Source organism: Balaenoptera ricei, chromosome 3 (genome assembly GCF_028023285.1).
Source record: "Balaenoptera ricei isolate mBalRic1 chromosome 3, mBalRic1.hap2, whole genome shotgun sequence".
Taxonomy (NCBI): Eukaryota; Metazoa; Chordata; class Mammalia; order Artiodactyla; family Balaenopteridae; genus Balaenoptera; species Balaenoptera ricei.
Window position 1 is genome coordinate 164,879,647 of NC_082641.1, and position 13,334 is coordinate 164,892,980.

Genomic DNA, 13,334 nt, shown 5'->3' on the forward strand with positions numbered 1-13,334 from the left:
TACAGTAGCCACACATGACTATTGAGCACTTGAAAGGCAACCACACTGAAATGTGCTGTAAGCATAAACTACACACCAGAGGTGGAAGGTTCAGTGTGAAAAAGAGAATGCAAAATATCTTGATTTTTTTTATATTGATTCCATGTTGAAATGATAATATTTTTGACTATATTAAATAAAATATATTATTAAAGTTAACCTCACAATTTCTTTTATGTTTTTTAATGTGGCTACTAGAAAATTTTAAATTACCTGTGTGGCTCTCATTATATTTCTCTAGAACAGAGCTGGACTAGAGAGTGACGAGAATAGAAGCAGAGATGAGTTGGAAGGCTGTGACAGTTATCAGGACACAAGATGATAGAGCCTTGGTCGAGGGTGGTAGCAGTGGAGTTGGTGAGAAGTGGTCAAATTCAGGATACATATATATATTTGTGTGTTTGTGTGTGTGTGTGTGTGTGTGTGTGTGTGTGGTAAAATACATATAACATAAATTTACAGTCTTAACCATTTGTAAGTATACAGTTCAGTAGTATCAAGTATATCCACACTGTTATGCAGCCATTACCACCATCCATCTCCAAAGCTTTTTTCATCTTGGAAACCGAAACTCTGTACTCATTAAGTACTAACTCCTCATTTCCCACCCTCAAGCGCCCACCCCCAGGCCCCAGCAATCACCATTCTACTTTCTGTCTCTATGAATTTGACTACTCCAGGTACCTCATATAAGGGGAGTCATACAGTATTTGTCCTTTTGTGATAGGCTTATTTCACTTAGCATAATGTCCTCAAGGTTCATCTTCATTATGGAATGTGTCAGAACTTCCTTCCTTTTTAAGGCTGAATACATACGTGTGTGTGTGTGTGTGTGTGTGTGTGTGTGTGTGTGTATACATATGCCACATTTTGTTTATCGATTCATCTTTTGACGGACGTTTCGGTTACTGTCACCTTTTGGCTGTTGTGAATAATGCTGCTATGAACATGGGTGTTCAAATATCTCTTCAGACCCTACTTTCAGTTATTTGGGGTATGTACCCAGAAGTGGAATTGCTGTGTCATATGGTAAATCAGTGTTTAATATTTTGAGGAATTGCCATAACATCTTCCACAGTGGCTAGACCATTGTACATTCCTACCAGCAATGCATAAGTGTTCCAGTTTTTCCCCATCCATTCCAACACTTGTTATTTTCTGTTATTTTTTACAATAACCATTCTAATGGATATGAAGTGGTATCTCATTGTGGTTTTGATTTGCATTTCCCCAATGATTGGTGACATTGGGCATCTTTTCACATCTTATTGGCCATTTGTATATCTTCTTTGGAGAAATGTCTATTCAAGTCCTTTGCCTATTTCTTTTAATCAGGTTGTTTGTTTTTGTTGTCACGTTGTAGAACTTCTGGATATTAACCTCTTATCAGATACATGATTTGTAAATATTTTCTCCCATTCCATGGATTGCCTTCTCATTCTGATTGAGGATGATTGTGTCCTTTGATGCACATAAGTTTTAAATTTGTATGTAGTCCAATTTATTTTTCTTTTATTGTGCTTTTGATGTCATATCAAAGAAATAGTTGCCATGCGCTTTTCTTCTATGTTTCATTCTAAGAATTGTGTAGTTTTAGCTCTTACGTTTAGGTCTTTGATCCATTTTGAGTTAATTTTGTAAATGGTATGAGATAGGTGTCCAACCTTATCATTTTACATGTGGATATCCAGTTTTCCAATACCATTTGTTGTAAAAAAAACTATCTGTTCCCCATTGAATGGTCTTGGCACCCTTGTCAAAAATCAGTTGAACATATGTATTGCAAGATTCATTTCTGGGCTCTCAATTCTATTCCGTTGGTCTGTATCCTTACGCCAGTACTATACTGTTTTAACTACTGTAGCTTTATAGTACATTTTTAAATCAGGAAATTTGAGACCTCCAACTTTGTTCTTTTTCCAAGCTTGTTTTGGCTATTTGGGGTCCCTTGAAATTCCATATGAATTTTAGGATAGATTTTTTTTATTTCTGCAAAAATGTCATTGGGATTTTAATAGCGATTGCCCTGAATCTGTAGATCACTTTGGGTAATATTAACATCTTAACAATATGAAGTTTTCCAATCCATGAACACAAAATGTCTTTCCATTTGTTTGCATCTTTAATTTCTTTCATCAGCGTTTTCTAGTTTCCAGCATACAGCATCCGGTCTTTCACCTACTTGGCTAAGTTTATCCCTAAGTATTTTATTCTTTTCGATGCTATTGTAAATAAAATCATTTTCGTAATTTCCTTTTCGGATTGTTCAGTGTTAGTGTACAGGATATAATTCGAAGGTAGATCTGAGAGAACTGACCAGTTAGATGGAGGATATGGGAGAAAGAGAAGGGTTTACAAAAGGATGACCCTATAGTCTTTGGCCTGAGCAGCTTAGAGAATAGAATCACCATTTAATGACATGAGGAAGAGCAGTTTTGGAAGGAGCAGTCAAGAGTTCAGTTTGGATTTGAGGTCAGGTATCATAAGAACTAAGAATTGACTACTGGAGATGGCAAATAGAGGTCACGGTGGCCTTTTCAAGAGTTGTTCAGTGGAAGAACAGGAAGAAAAGCCTGGTGGAGTGGCCTTCAACTGGGATAAGCTGTTGGTTATTGGGGTAGCTTTTTAAACCTTACCAAATTTTCCATTAAAATGCACAAAGCAACTTTAAGAGTAAAAATAAAAGCCCACAGACAACAGCTTTAACAAAGCCAGGTGAAAAGGGTATCTTACAAACCCCAGACTACAAGTAGGTGAGGCCAAACCACCAACTGCAGCATAATTCTACAGATAGAGAATCAGCAACTGTGCTGTGGTAGTGGAGGGAAGAGAAAAAGAGTTCTGACAGTCCCAAGAGTCAAGGAATCCAGAAATCACCAAAAATACTCCCCCACACACACTCCTCAAAAGAGACTACCCACTGAACAGAAACCTCAGCAAGTGACTAAGAGAAACCACCGGTGAAACTGCGGGCATATTTCTCAGGCTCCAGCTCACAGAAGAGTTAACCAACAACACAAAACATGGGAATCCACTAATGAGCTGAGGGAAGATCAGAGAACGCTAGGACAAATCTGAAACACCCAACGAAAACTCCCTTCCAAAAGGAAAGAGCCCTCCCTGAGGAAAAAAGCTGGAACTGAGCAGGGCAGGAATACTGAGGAGTAAAGAGAGAGAAGCTTCTGACACTAGAGGAGACAGATCAGGAAGTCCTGGAGGGGGACTCCATAGAGAGGCTGCAGCAGAAGACGGAGCCCCGACTGTGCAGTGCAAACAGCTACCCCATACATACAACATCCCCCTGTAAGTACAGAAAAGGTCATGTTATTCAAATGTGAGCAGCAGCAGAAGATTACGAGCACACCCTATACAAAGAAGAGAACGATCCAAAAAACCTTCCACAGACAAAGCACACCAGAACAGCATCCCCTCCAAAGCGGATGAAACCTGTACCCTAATATTTCAAAATGACCTAAAAAAGAATTAGAAAAGGGTTTAGAAACTACTAAAGAATGGTATAAATAAAAAATGTTTAGAAAGCTCGGAAACTAAGTGACTAGTCAACAGAAAAATGTGAAAAGAGAGTTGACAGGAGTCAGGAAAGAATTAGAAAAGAATACAGAAATATTTCAGAAATAAATATCATACAACCAAGAGCACAAGATTGAATAGACCCCACAGAAAGTCCATTAAGGGAAATAAGGACAAGACTCGGAGGGAAAGGCTGTAAGAGGAGAGTCCAATAAAGAGAGAGAGAAAAAGTAGTCAAGAAAAGTGATAAAGAAGTCAGGCAAAGAAAATCCAACTTATGTATAACGTAGCTCCCTAAAAAAGAAAAACAAAGCTGTGGAATAACAACTGATAGAAACCACGATTCAAGAAAAGTTTTCTGAACATAAAAGACTTAAACCTGCCTGGTGGAAGAGCGTGTGTACAACTGGAAAATAAATACAGAGTAGTATGCAGTATATACACACTGAGATATAATCTAGTAAAACTATCAGATTTTCAAGATTAAAACAATTATTTTGGGCAACCAGTCAAGAAAGACCAAGTCATTTATGAAGGAATGAAAATCAGAGAGGTGTCAGACATTTTGATAGCAAAATTTTATACAAATAGAGTAACATTTTGTAAGATATACAGTAAAAAAGCTGTGACCCCAGGATTTTCTGTCTGGCAAACTGACGTTCAGGTATCAAGACCACAGGCCGTCAGGAACATGCAGGAATTCACAGAAGCTATCAGCGTTTGAGGAATCTAATAGTGAACAACCTCAGACAACCAAGAAATGATGCAAGAGGCTTTGGCAGAAGGTCTGGTGGGAGCATTGAATGTATCTAGCTGTAGAAATAGGACTAGATAACAAGGATAAAGGTGACAAGTCATGTGTAATTTTATATGCTCTGAATACATAGAGTACAATGAAAACATGAGAAAAGAAGGTATGGAAAGTAGAATAAGCTCACTGACTGCCTTATTAAGTAAGAGCAAGGTATATCACTTTAAATTATATGTCGGCAGGGAAAGGAGTGGAGGGGGAAGATCAGGGCTACTCGCTAAGTTTAGTATTGCCCCTAGGAGGGAGTCCAGTGTATAAAAAGAAGGGACCCAGGGTACTACATAAAGACATTAGTATAAAGGTAACTGTTAGAACATAAACATACATTTTCTGACACTTTCTCAAGGAAACACTGGAAAGAGAGGGAAAGGATACAGTGAGTTTAGGCATCTCTTTCCAGAAACTTTGTAGAAAGGCCAGCTGAGAATCACAGGGGTCCCGTCAGGGTGTGACCTTGTAATCGGAGTGTGATGTATATACTCTAAAGTGCATGGATCCTAAGTGCACAGCTTGATGCACTTTCACAAAAGTGGGCATAACATGTGAGCACCACCCAGTTGAAGAACGGGAAGGGCTTGTAGGGACAACAGCATGATTCTATGCTGATGGTAATTAATCCAGTGGAGAGGGGGCAGTTGCCAGAAGAAGGTCCTAGAGGCGAGAGCGGTAGGGTCGTGGGCTCGAGTCGGGGGAGAATTGGGCCTGGCATGCGTGGCCACAGATGTGGGAAGGTGGGCCGGTGGGGGTGACCGTGGATAGCTGTCAGATTGCTCCTGCTTCTGCTTGCTCAGTTCAGCAGTTGGCAGTAGGAAGTGAGGAAGATGGGTGGTTTGGGAGGTTTGCACTGGAAAAATGTGTGAGACAGTTACCAAGAGGAAGGAGAGAGAGACTGGATTCCCAGGCAGCTTGGGTCTGTGAGCTCACCATCACCCCAGGAACCACAAAGGATGGTTATTGCTGAGGTCACATCCTTGAGTCAGTCTCCTTTCCGGCACTGAGATTTTTGATCCTCTGCAGTGCTCTGTGGCCTGCAAGTCCATCTGTGTCCTTGTCCCTGCAGGGAACCTCGAGCCAGAAGCAGACTCTCTGCATCAGGATGCTTGGGGTCTGGACTGGGGTCATGTCCCTGGATTCGGGCAGTTTGTCATGAAAATGTATTTTAGTTGATCTAAAATCCATTTTGAAAACACCAGCCAGGGGCAGAGGGGCAGGCTGTGGATATGAACCTAGCAGAGTTCTCTTTTTTTTTTTTCTTTTTTATTAAAAACAGTTCTACTGAGGTAAATTTGGTATACAATATGCTGTACATATTGAAATAGCACAGTTTGATGAGTTTAGCATGTGTTCCCTGTGAAGCCATCGCAGCTGTGGTGCGGGTTCTGATGTAAGGAACACAGAGAGGGTGAAAGTCTGGGGGGAGGTGTCCAGCACCCCTGCTTGACCACAGCCAGTGGGATCAGAGCTGACAGGCACAAGGGCAGAAACTCAGCTCAGACTGGAGCACGCAGAAGGGGAGCTCACTGGCCCACGAAGCCAAGAAGTCCACACAGTTGGCCGCCTGTCATCAGAGCTGGGCTCTCTCCACTGGTTGAGCGTCATCCCCGGGGCATGTGTGGCACCAGCATGGTGGTGCAGCCCCTGCACCCTCCTTGGCTCACCCCGACATTCCCTGCAGAGTGGCCGACACAGTACCCGCAAGCCCCCGCAGGCATGGGAAACGCTAATTAGCTTGTGGCCACCACCGCAGACCTCAGTGGACTCCACAAAGTGTGGGTCCAAGAGTGGAGAGAGATGTGTTGTGCCCCCCCCCAAAATTGGAAGCCACTGCTGGCAGAAGGAGAAGTGGATTCAAGGGAGCCAGTGACCAGTGTCCACCCAAGAGCGGTGTTGTTCCTGCTGGTGGGCACTTGGGGAGGGAGCTGAGAGGAGGACAGACAGAGTGGGCACTGACTCTGTTCCACCTGACCCCCGGGCTAGGGAACAAGCTCCCTGCCCAGGCCATTGCCCACGGCAGTGAACTCACCTTGAAGTCAGGTGCCTGCAGGTAGAACACAATCCACAAGCAGGGGCAGTTGCCTGGTGTCACCCACACTGTACCTGAAGGATACTAAGAAATTCCTCACTAGCCCTGCTGGGTGAGGACCGGGGGTAGGGGTTCCAGAAAGCCCGGGGAAGAACCCTGAATGTTAGGGCTTCCTTTTAGACCTTTGTTCTTGATGCCCCCCTTTTCTTCTCCCAGCCCCGTATTGCCCCCCAGTATGTTCCCAGAACCACCCAGGATCCATTTCACCTGCTGTTTGGCCGTCCGTGCAACGGGAAAGCAGATTCCCAGGTTCCTACACTGGGGAGGGTCCTACAGCCATACCAGCGCCCTGTTTATGGTTAGAGATGGCCCACAGGTGGGGACCCCCTCCCCACACACCTAGTTCTAGGCCTGTGTCTTTATTTTCGCCTCCCAAAGCCCCACAGCCTTGTTGCAAGTGTGGCGGACTGCCAAGGAGAACCCGGTCTTGAGCTGCACAAGTGTCCAGAGGAAAGAGGTGGTGTGGCCCAAGAGATGTGTGGCCACTGTAGGCCACACCACACACCAGGCAAGTGGCCCAGAGAGAGGGAGCATTGCGGACAGCCACCAGCCCTCAGAGGGCCTGGGAGCGCCTTCTTCTTTGAGGGGCCCTTGAGGGTGCAGTGGACAGGGCCTGAGGGAGGGAGGAGAGGAAAGGGGACTCCTTCCCACACTCAGCTGTCACTGAGGGCACCCGCAGGAGGCATGCCCTCAATTAGGACTCTGTCAGTCTGAAAAGGGTGAGGCAGGCTATCAGTCTCGGGACGTACTGATCAGTCTCGGGATGAGCAGGCCTGATGTCACCCTGCCTCTGCTCCGCTTTCCCCTCCATGCTTGGGCTCCAGTGGGGGCCCCAGTGCTCTTTCCCAGCACTCCCCACTTGAGCCGGTCACTGTGGCCAGGGGCCCCATGGGGCAGCGCTACAATGGTGGGACCCGAGAACAGTCCGGGCAGACGCCACCAGCAGCTGTCCCTACAGGGCTCGGCAGGGTCTGCACCCCAGAGGCTGGAGCAAGGAAGGCATCCCAGGGAGCACCCACGAGTGCTGCCAGTCAAGCCCTTGTAGGGGACACAGAGTTCAGGAAGGGGCACGTGGAGCTGTCTCCTTGCGGTTTCTCCTCTCCTGGCCCTGACCTCACGGAGAGAGGGCCTGACAGGATGAGCACCAGAACCTGTGCCTGGTGAAGGAGGACAATACAGGTGTGTGTCTGACCAGAGAGGAGGTAGGGCTGAGCCACAGCATGGCCTCCTGCTCTTTCCCGCACGGCCACCCCGCAGGCAGTGGGGCAGCTCACTCGCTCAGTGCTTTCCTTCCCATGTTGTATTTCCCAGTCTTCCCCAGCTCCTCAGGAGGTGTCAGAACAGCCTGCCAGCCCGACCTCACCCCTCGGTGGCCTCCAGGGGTCCCATGCACAGGAGGCTCCAACCGCTTCCCAGGGCCTGCTCAAACTCTTCCAGAGAAACACGCCCATGGAGGACCTGGGAGCCAAGGGGGTAAGCCCAGACTCGGGGCTCCACCACCATGCAGGCCAGATAGGGGGAAGGGCAGGGCCAGTCTGCGGCCCTTGGGTGACGATGTGCAGTGCCCAGGGACACCCTGTGTGACCTGTTCAGCAGCGCTGGTCATGGGCTTCAGGCCTCTGCACGGGGTCCCGTGTCCCTGACGCCCGAGGGTGATGCCGTGCGCAGCCCAGCCTGGGCTCGTGGCATTTTCGCCACAAGCCCTTGGAGGAGAGGTGGAGGGCCTGACACCTGCCTCAGCACTCGGGTCGCATCCACAGACCCCCTGTCTGCTGTTCCCCCAGGCCAAGGAGAAGATGAAAGAGGAGTCATGGAACATCCACTTTTTTGAGTTCGGGCGCGGCATGTGCATGTACCGCACCACCAGGACGCGGGAGCTGGTGCTGAAGGGCATCCCCGAGAGCCTCCGGGGGGAGCTGTGGCTCCTCTTCTCTGGTAAAAGGCCCTGGCCTCACGGCCCCACAGCCTCAGCTTCCATGTGGGAGCTCGGCTGACCCCCAGCTGGCCTCCTGAGTCGGCCAGGCAGGAACCACCAGCCTTTAGAGGGCGGGAACAGGACTCTCAGCTGTAATGAAGCTCCTGTGTGCCAGGAGGGGCGTTCCGGGGAGCAGACACCAGTGGGGTGGTGCCTTCCCACCGGCAGTGGAAGGCAAACGGGCCTCCTGAGGGCTCCTTTCCTTGGGGCAGGCTCTGACAACATTCACACCCTTGGCCACTTGGATGGTTTCAGGAGGGGAAGTCAGCCATTTGCACTTGGGTGGGGTGACTCCTCTCGGAAGCAGTCATGAGGGAAACTCTGCCTGGCACCTGGCCAACTCTTTTGCAGCCCCAAAGTGCCACTTCTCTTCTGCAGTGCACTGACGTCTCCACCCTGCCCCGTTGCCCTCAGAGTCCCGGGAGGGGAGGAGGAGGGAGACAGCTACACCAGCTGTGTCTCCACAGGGGCCTGGAATGAGATGGTGACTCACCCAGGCTACTATGCTGAGCTGGTGGAGAAGTCCACAGGGAAGAACAGCCTGGCCACGGAGGAGATCGAGCGAGACCTCCACCGCTCCATGCCTGAGCACCCTGCCTTCCAGAACGAGCTCGGGATCGCTGCACTCCGCCGGGTGCTGACTGCCTACGCGTTCCGAAACCCCACCATTGGCTACTGCCAGGTACAGGGGCTTAGCAGGGTCCAGAGACAGCACCTCCCACCAGAAGCTCACAGGAGCAGCTCCCCATGGCCCTGGGCCTAAGTGATGGCCTCACACACCTGCAACTGTGCCCTGTCCCCCCCAGGAAGGTCCTAATCACAGAAAAAGATGAATCTAGAAGCAGTGTTCATCGCTCACCTCATCCCCATGCCATGTATGTGCTTCTGGTGTGGGTCCTGAGGCGTATGATTGTTTTGTGTCTGTGGTAAAATACACATAACATAAAACTTACCATCTTAATCGTTTTAAGTGTACAGTTCAGTGGCATTAGGTATATCATTGTACAACCATCACCGCTATCCGTCTCCAGAACTCTTTTTCATCTTGCAAAATGGAAACTGTACCCATTAAACAACTCCCCTGCTTACCCCTGGCAACCACCATTATCTTTTCTGTCTCTATGATTTTGACTAAGTACCTCATATAAGCATCATACAGTACTGTCTTTTTGTGACTAGCTTATATCATTTGCATAATGTTCTCAAGTTTCATCTATGTTGTAGCATGTGTCAAAATTTCCTTCCTTTTTAAGGCTGAAGAATATTCCATTGTATGTATACACCGTGTTTTGTTTATCCATTCATCATCCGTGGCCACTTGGGTTGCTTCCACATTTTGGCTATTGTGAATAGTGCTGCTATGAGCATAGGCGTAACAATATCCACACCCAGTTCTTTTGGGCGTTATACCCAGAAGTGGAATTGCTGGATCATATATTTAATTTTTTGAGGAGTTGTCATAGCATTCTCCACACGAGCTGCACCATTCTTCACTCCTACCCACAATACACAAGGGCTATAGTTTCTCGCCACCCTCACCAACACTGGTTATTTTCTGTGTTTTTGATAGTAGCCATCCTAATGGTATGAGGTGGCATCTCACTGCAGTTTTGATTTGCATTTCCAGGGGCATTTGATTTTAAATCTAGTGGGCATTTTCATGGCCAGGTCAGATGGCTTTCTGTTTCCCTGTGACTGCCTCTGGATTTCAGAGAAATCACTTTTCTGTAGGACCAGTGTTCTGCAGGACATAGTTCCAGTGCATGGAAAACCAGCGTGCTGGCTCTAAATCATTTTTGAGATAATTTGCCACCATTGAGGCTTTCTCTTACAAGCCTTGGGATCAGCTCAGGCTGTGCGTGGTCGCTACTTTGCCCTGGCCTCCCTGCAGCCACGTGGCCATTGCACGCAGCTCACTCACACGTCCTTCTGGCCCCGTGCTGCACCTGTGACATCAGACACCACGCCGAAGAAGGGCCTCGCCTTCTCGGGTGTCCAAATGCCTGCAGGCCCAATTTGAGGAGCTTGGTTGACCATTTTGGTCAAATTGATTTCCTGCAAATTGCCTTTTGGCAGATTGCCCGGAGTTGGGTGGAAGAGTTTGTTGTTGCCAGGCTTGCTGGTAGAGGAGGATGCATAGGCCACTTGGGAGGGGACAGCTCCGTGACCCCCCCCCCCAACTGTCTCTGTGCCCATAGGCCATGAACATCGTCACCTCAGTGCTCCTGCTCTATGGCAGCGAGGAGGAGGCATTCTGGCTGCTGGTGGCCCTCTGTGAACGCATGCTGCCCGACTACTACAACACCAGGGTGGTGGGTGAGTGCCCGAGACTGGCAGCTCCCTGTGGGGGTGGCAGGCCTCCCTGGGCAAGGTCTACATTCAGCACATCCCACAGGTGAGCTCTTGGAGGCCTCGCAGCCTTGCCCCGGGCTGCAGACAGTCACAGCTTCCGCTCCATAGATTAGGAAGCTGCTGAATCTTCACACAGCTAAAAAGTGGAGAGCCAAACACAGACCCCAGCCGTCTCTCCCAGACTTTATGCGATTCTCTAGGAGTTGCTGGCAGTGAGAGAAGAAGTTAGCTTGGGGCCTAAATTCATATCCATCTAACTCTTCTTAAACGTTTTTATTGTGGAAAATTTCCAGTATCACAACCAGAGCATATAGTTATACCCCCATGTCAACTGTTAGGAACTCACAGCCAGTAGAATCTGTGTTATTAAATGGAAGTGCACTTGCAAATATATTTAATTACATATATAATTAAGTCTGTTATTCTAAAATGTCCTTCCCTTACTGTTTGCTTTTGGGCGTTTCCACTCTTGGGGTCCTTTAGAATTGCATCTGTTCACAAGCTTCAGGTCAGGACACAAACAAGCTACTGAGATCACTGTTTATTTCTTTTTTTTGTTTTGTTTTGTTATTTTTGTTTGTTTTTCTTTTTTTAATTTTTCTTATTATTTTTTTAACATCTTTATTGGAGTATAATTGCTTTACAATGGGGTGTTAGTTTCTGCTTTATAACAAAGTGAATCAGCTATACATATACATATATCCCCATATCTCCTCCCTCTTGTGTCTCCCTCCCACCCTCCCTATCCCACCCCTTTAGGTGGTCACAAAGCACCGAGCTGATCTCCCTGTGCTATGCAGCTGCTCACTGTTTACTTCTGACGCCCTAGAGAGAAATTAGTATTTCCCAAAAAGAAAATCCAAGTATAGTGGAAGAAATCGTTCTTTTCACACAGTGGTTTGGAAGTAGTAGAAAGGAAACTTACAGGATTTTTTCCGTTCTTGTTTTCTCCACCCCACCTGCCCACCTCCAGCCCTCAGTTGTAAGCAGAGCTGGCTGGGGACCAGGTGAGCTTCTTGCAACTCAGACCCTGGGGTCCCACATGAGGTCCTGCCTGAGTCAGGGGTGTGAGCTCACCATTCAGACTCCTTCGTTCTCTCCCTAGGGGCCCTGGTGGACCAAGGCATTTTCGAAGAGCTCACGAGAGACTTCCTGCCCCAGCTCTCCGAGAAGATGCAGGACCTGGGGGTGATTTCCAGCATCTCGCTCTCCTGGTTCCTGACCCTCTTCCTCAGCGTCATGCCCTTTGAGAGCGCTGCGGTCGTTGTTGACTGCTTCTTCTATGAGGGCATCAAGGTGATCCTGCAGGTGGCCTTGGCCATCCTGGATGCCAACATGGACCAGCTGCTGGGCTGCAGCGACGAGGGCGAGGCCATGACCGTCCTGGGCAGGTGACCGAGCCGGCCTCCCTCCTCCTGCTGGGGAGCTGGCCAGCACTGACTGCAGCACCCCCCCAATCCCCAGCCCTATGTGCTCCTTGGTCAGCATCCTGGGACTGTACCTACCAAGTGCCCAGACAGGGCTAGACCCGGGGATACTCCAGGGGGGTGGAGAGAGCCTCCTTTCTGGAAGGAGGCAGAAGAGTACTGGAGTAGTAATAAGTGCTGGGAGAAGGTAAGACAGGTAGTGGGCCAGAGAACACTGGGCTAGAGGGCTTGGTGCGCAGGAGGCAGCCGGAAGAGCAGGGCCTCCCGCCTCTAGCGAAGGCTGGGTGTCCGTTATTCCCACAAAGCAGTCCTGGTCGTGCCTTTCCCAGCTCAGCAGCATCCCTCTCACCCCGTCACCTAGACAAGGGCCCATGTTGGGCCTACGGTAGCTGCTGAATGAGCTGATATCCACCAGGCACGCCTAAGGCCCAGGGTCATCCTGGCTGGCTCGTCCTCCCTCAGTCCCCGCATCCCATCCTCGTGGACTCTCTCTGGCGTCCAGCCCCTCCCTTCAACCCCTACCGCCTCAGGGCAGACCCATGACACCCCTGCCAAGGGCCCTGTGTCTGCATCGTCACAGTTTTCCCTGCTCCAGTCTCATCCACCAGCATCCCACAGGGCTCTTCCTGATCAGAATCTGACCCTGTTCCTCCCTTGGGACATGGGGACTACCTGTGCCACTGGTGGTTTTCTGGACAAAGGATCTAAGTCCCCCAGCCTGGCCTTCAAGGCCTTTATATCCAGGTGCCTTCCTGGGGGGGGGGAGTCCTCACTGTGGCCCAGGCCCTGAGCTCTATACAGCCTTGCCAGCCCACATGCATGTATTTGCTCAGCCTGGAATGCTCCCAGCCACCGGGGACAGCCAGGAATGCTGCCACCTGCCTGCCGAGCCAGCCCAGGTGCTGACTGGGAACCTGCAAGGGTCCCAGGCTGGCAGAGTTGTTGCTTCTCTGCTATGGGCCATGCTAGCTCTTTGTCCTCAGTGATGACAAGATACCCAGCCCGTGACCAGAGTCGGCAAGTGGTTTTCATGCCCATCTCCCACACCAGACAGATGGGGCCCCTCCTCAGCAGCAGGGCCTGACCAGGAATGGTGCCGGAGCCAGTGGGTGTCTC

At 49.0% G+C, this 13,334-nt stretch overlaps 1 protein-coding gene across 3 annotated transcripts in view; it reads left to right on the top strand.

Annotated features, from left to right (window-relative positions):
• The window catches only part of TBC1D9B (TBC1 domain family member 9B), a 44,284-nt gene that overhangs the window by 20,660 nt on the left and 10,290 nt on the right, over nucleotides 1–13,334 (top strand). For all 3 annotated transcript variants that reach the window (XM_059917892.1, XM_059917893.1, XM_059917894.1), the window contains exons 8-12: nucleotides 7,776–7,937; nucleotides 8,249–8,399; nucleotides 8,907–9,121; nucleotides 10,638–10,755; nucleotides 11,897–12,182. In XM_059917892.1, the coding sequence (XP_059773875.1) occupies nucleotides 7,776–7,937; nucleotides 8,249–8,399; nucleotides 8,907–9,121; nucleotides 10,638–10,755; nucleotides 11,897–12,182 (932 nt within the window). The remainder of the gene's footprint in view (nucleotides 1–7,775; nucleotides 7,938–8,248; nucleotides 8,400–8,906; nucleotides 9,122–10,637; nucleotides 10,756–11,896; nucleotides 12,183–13,334) is intronic.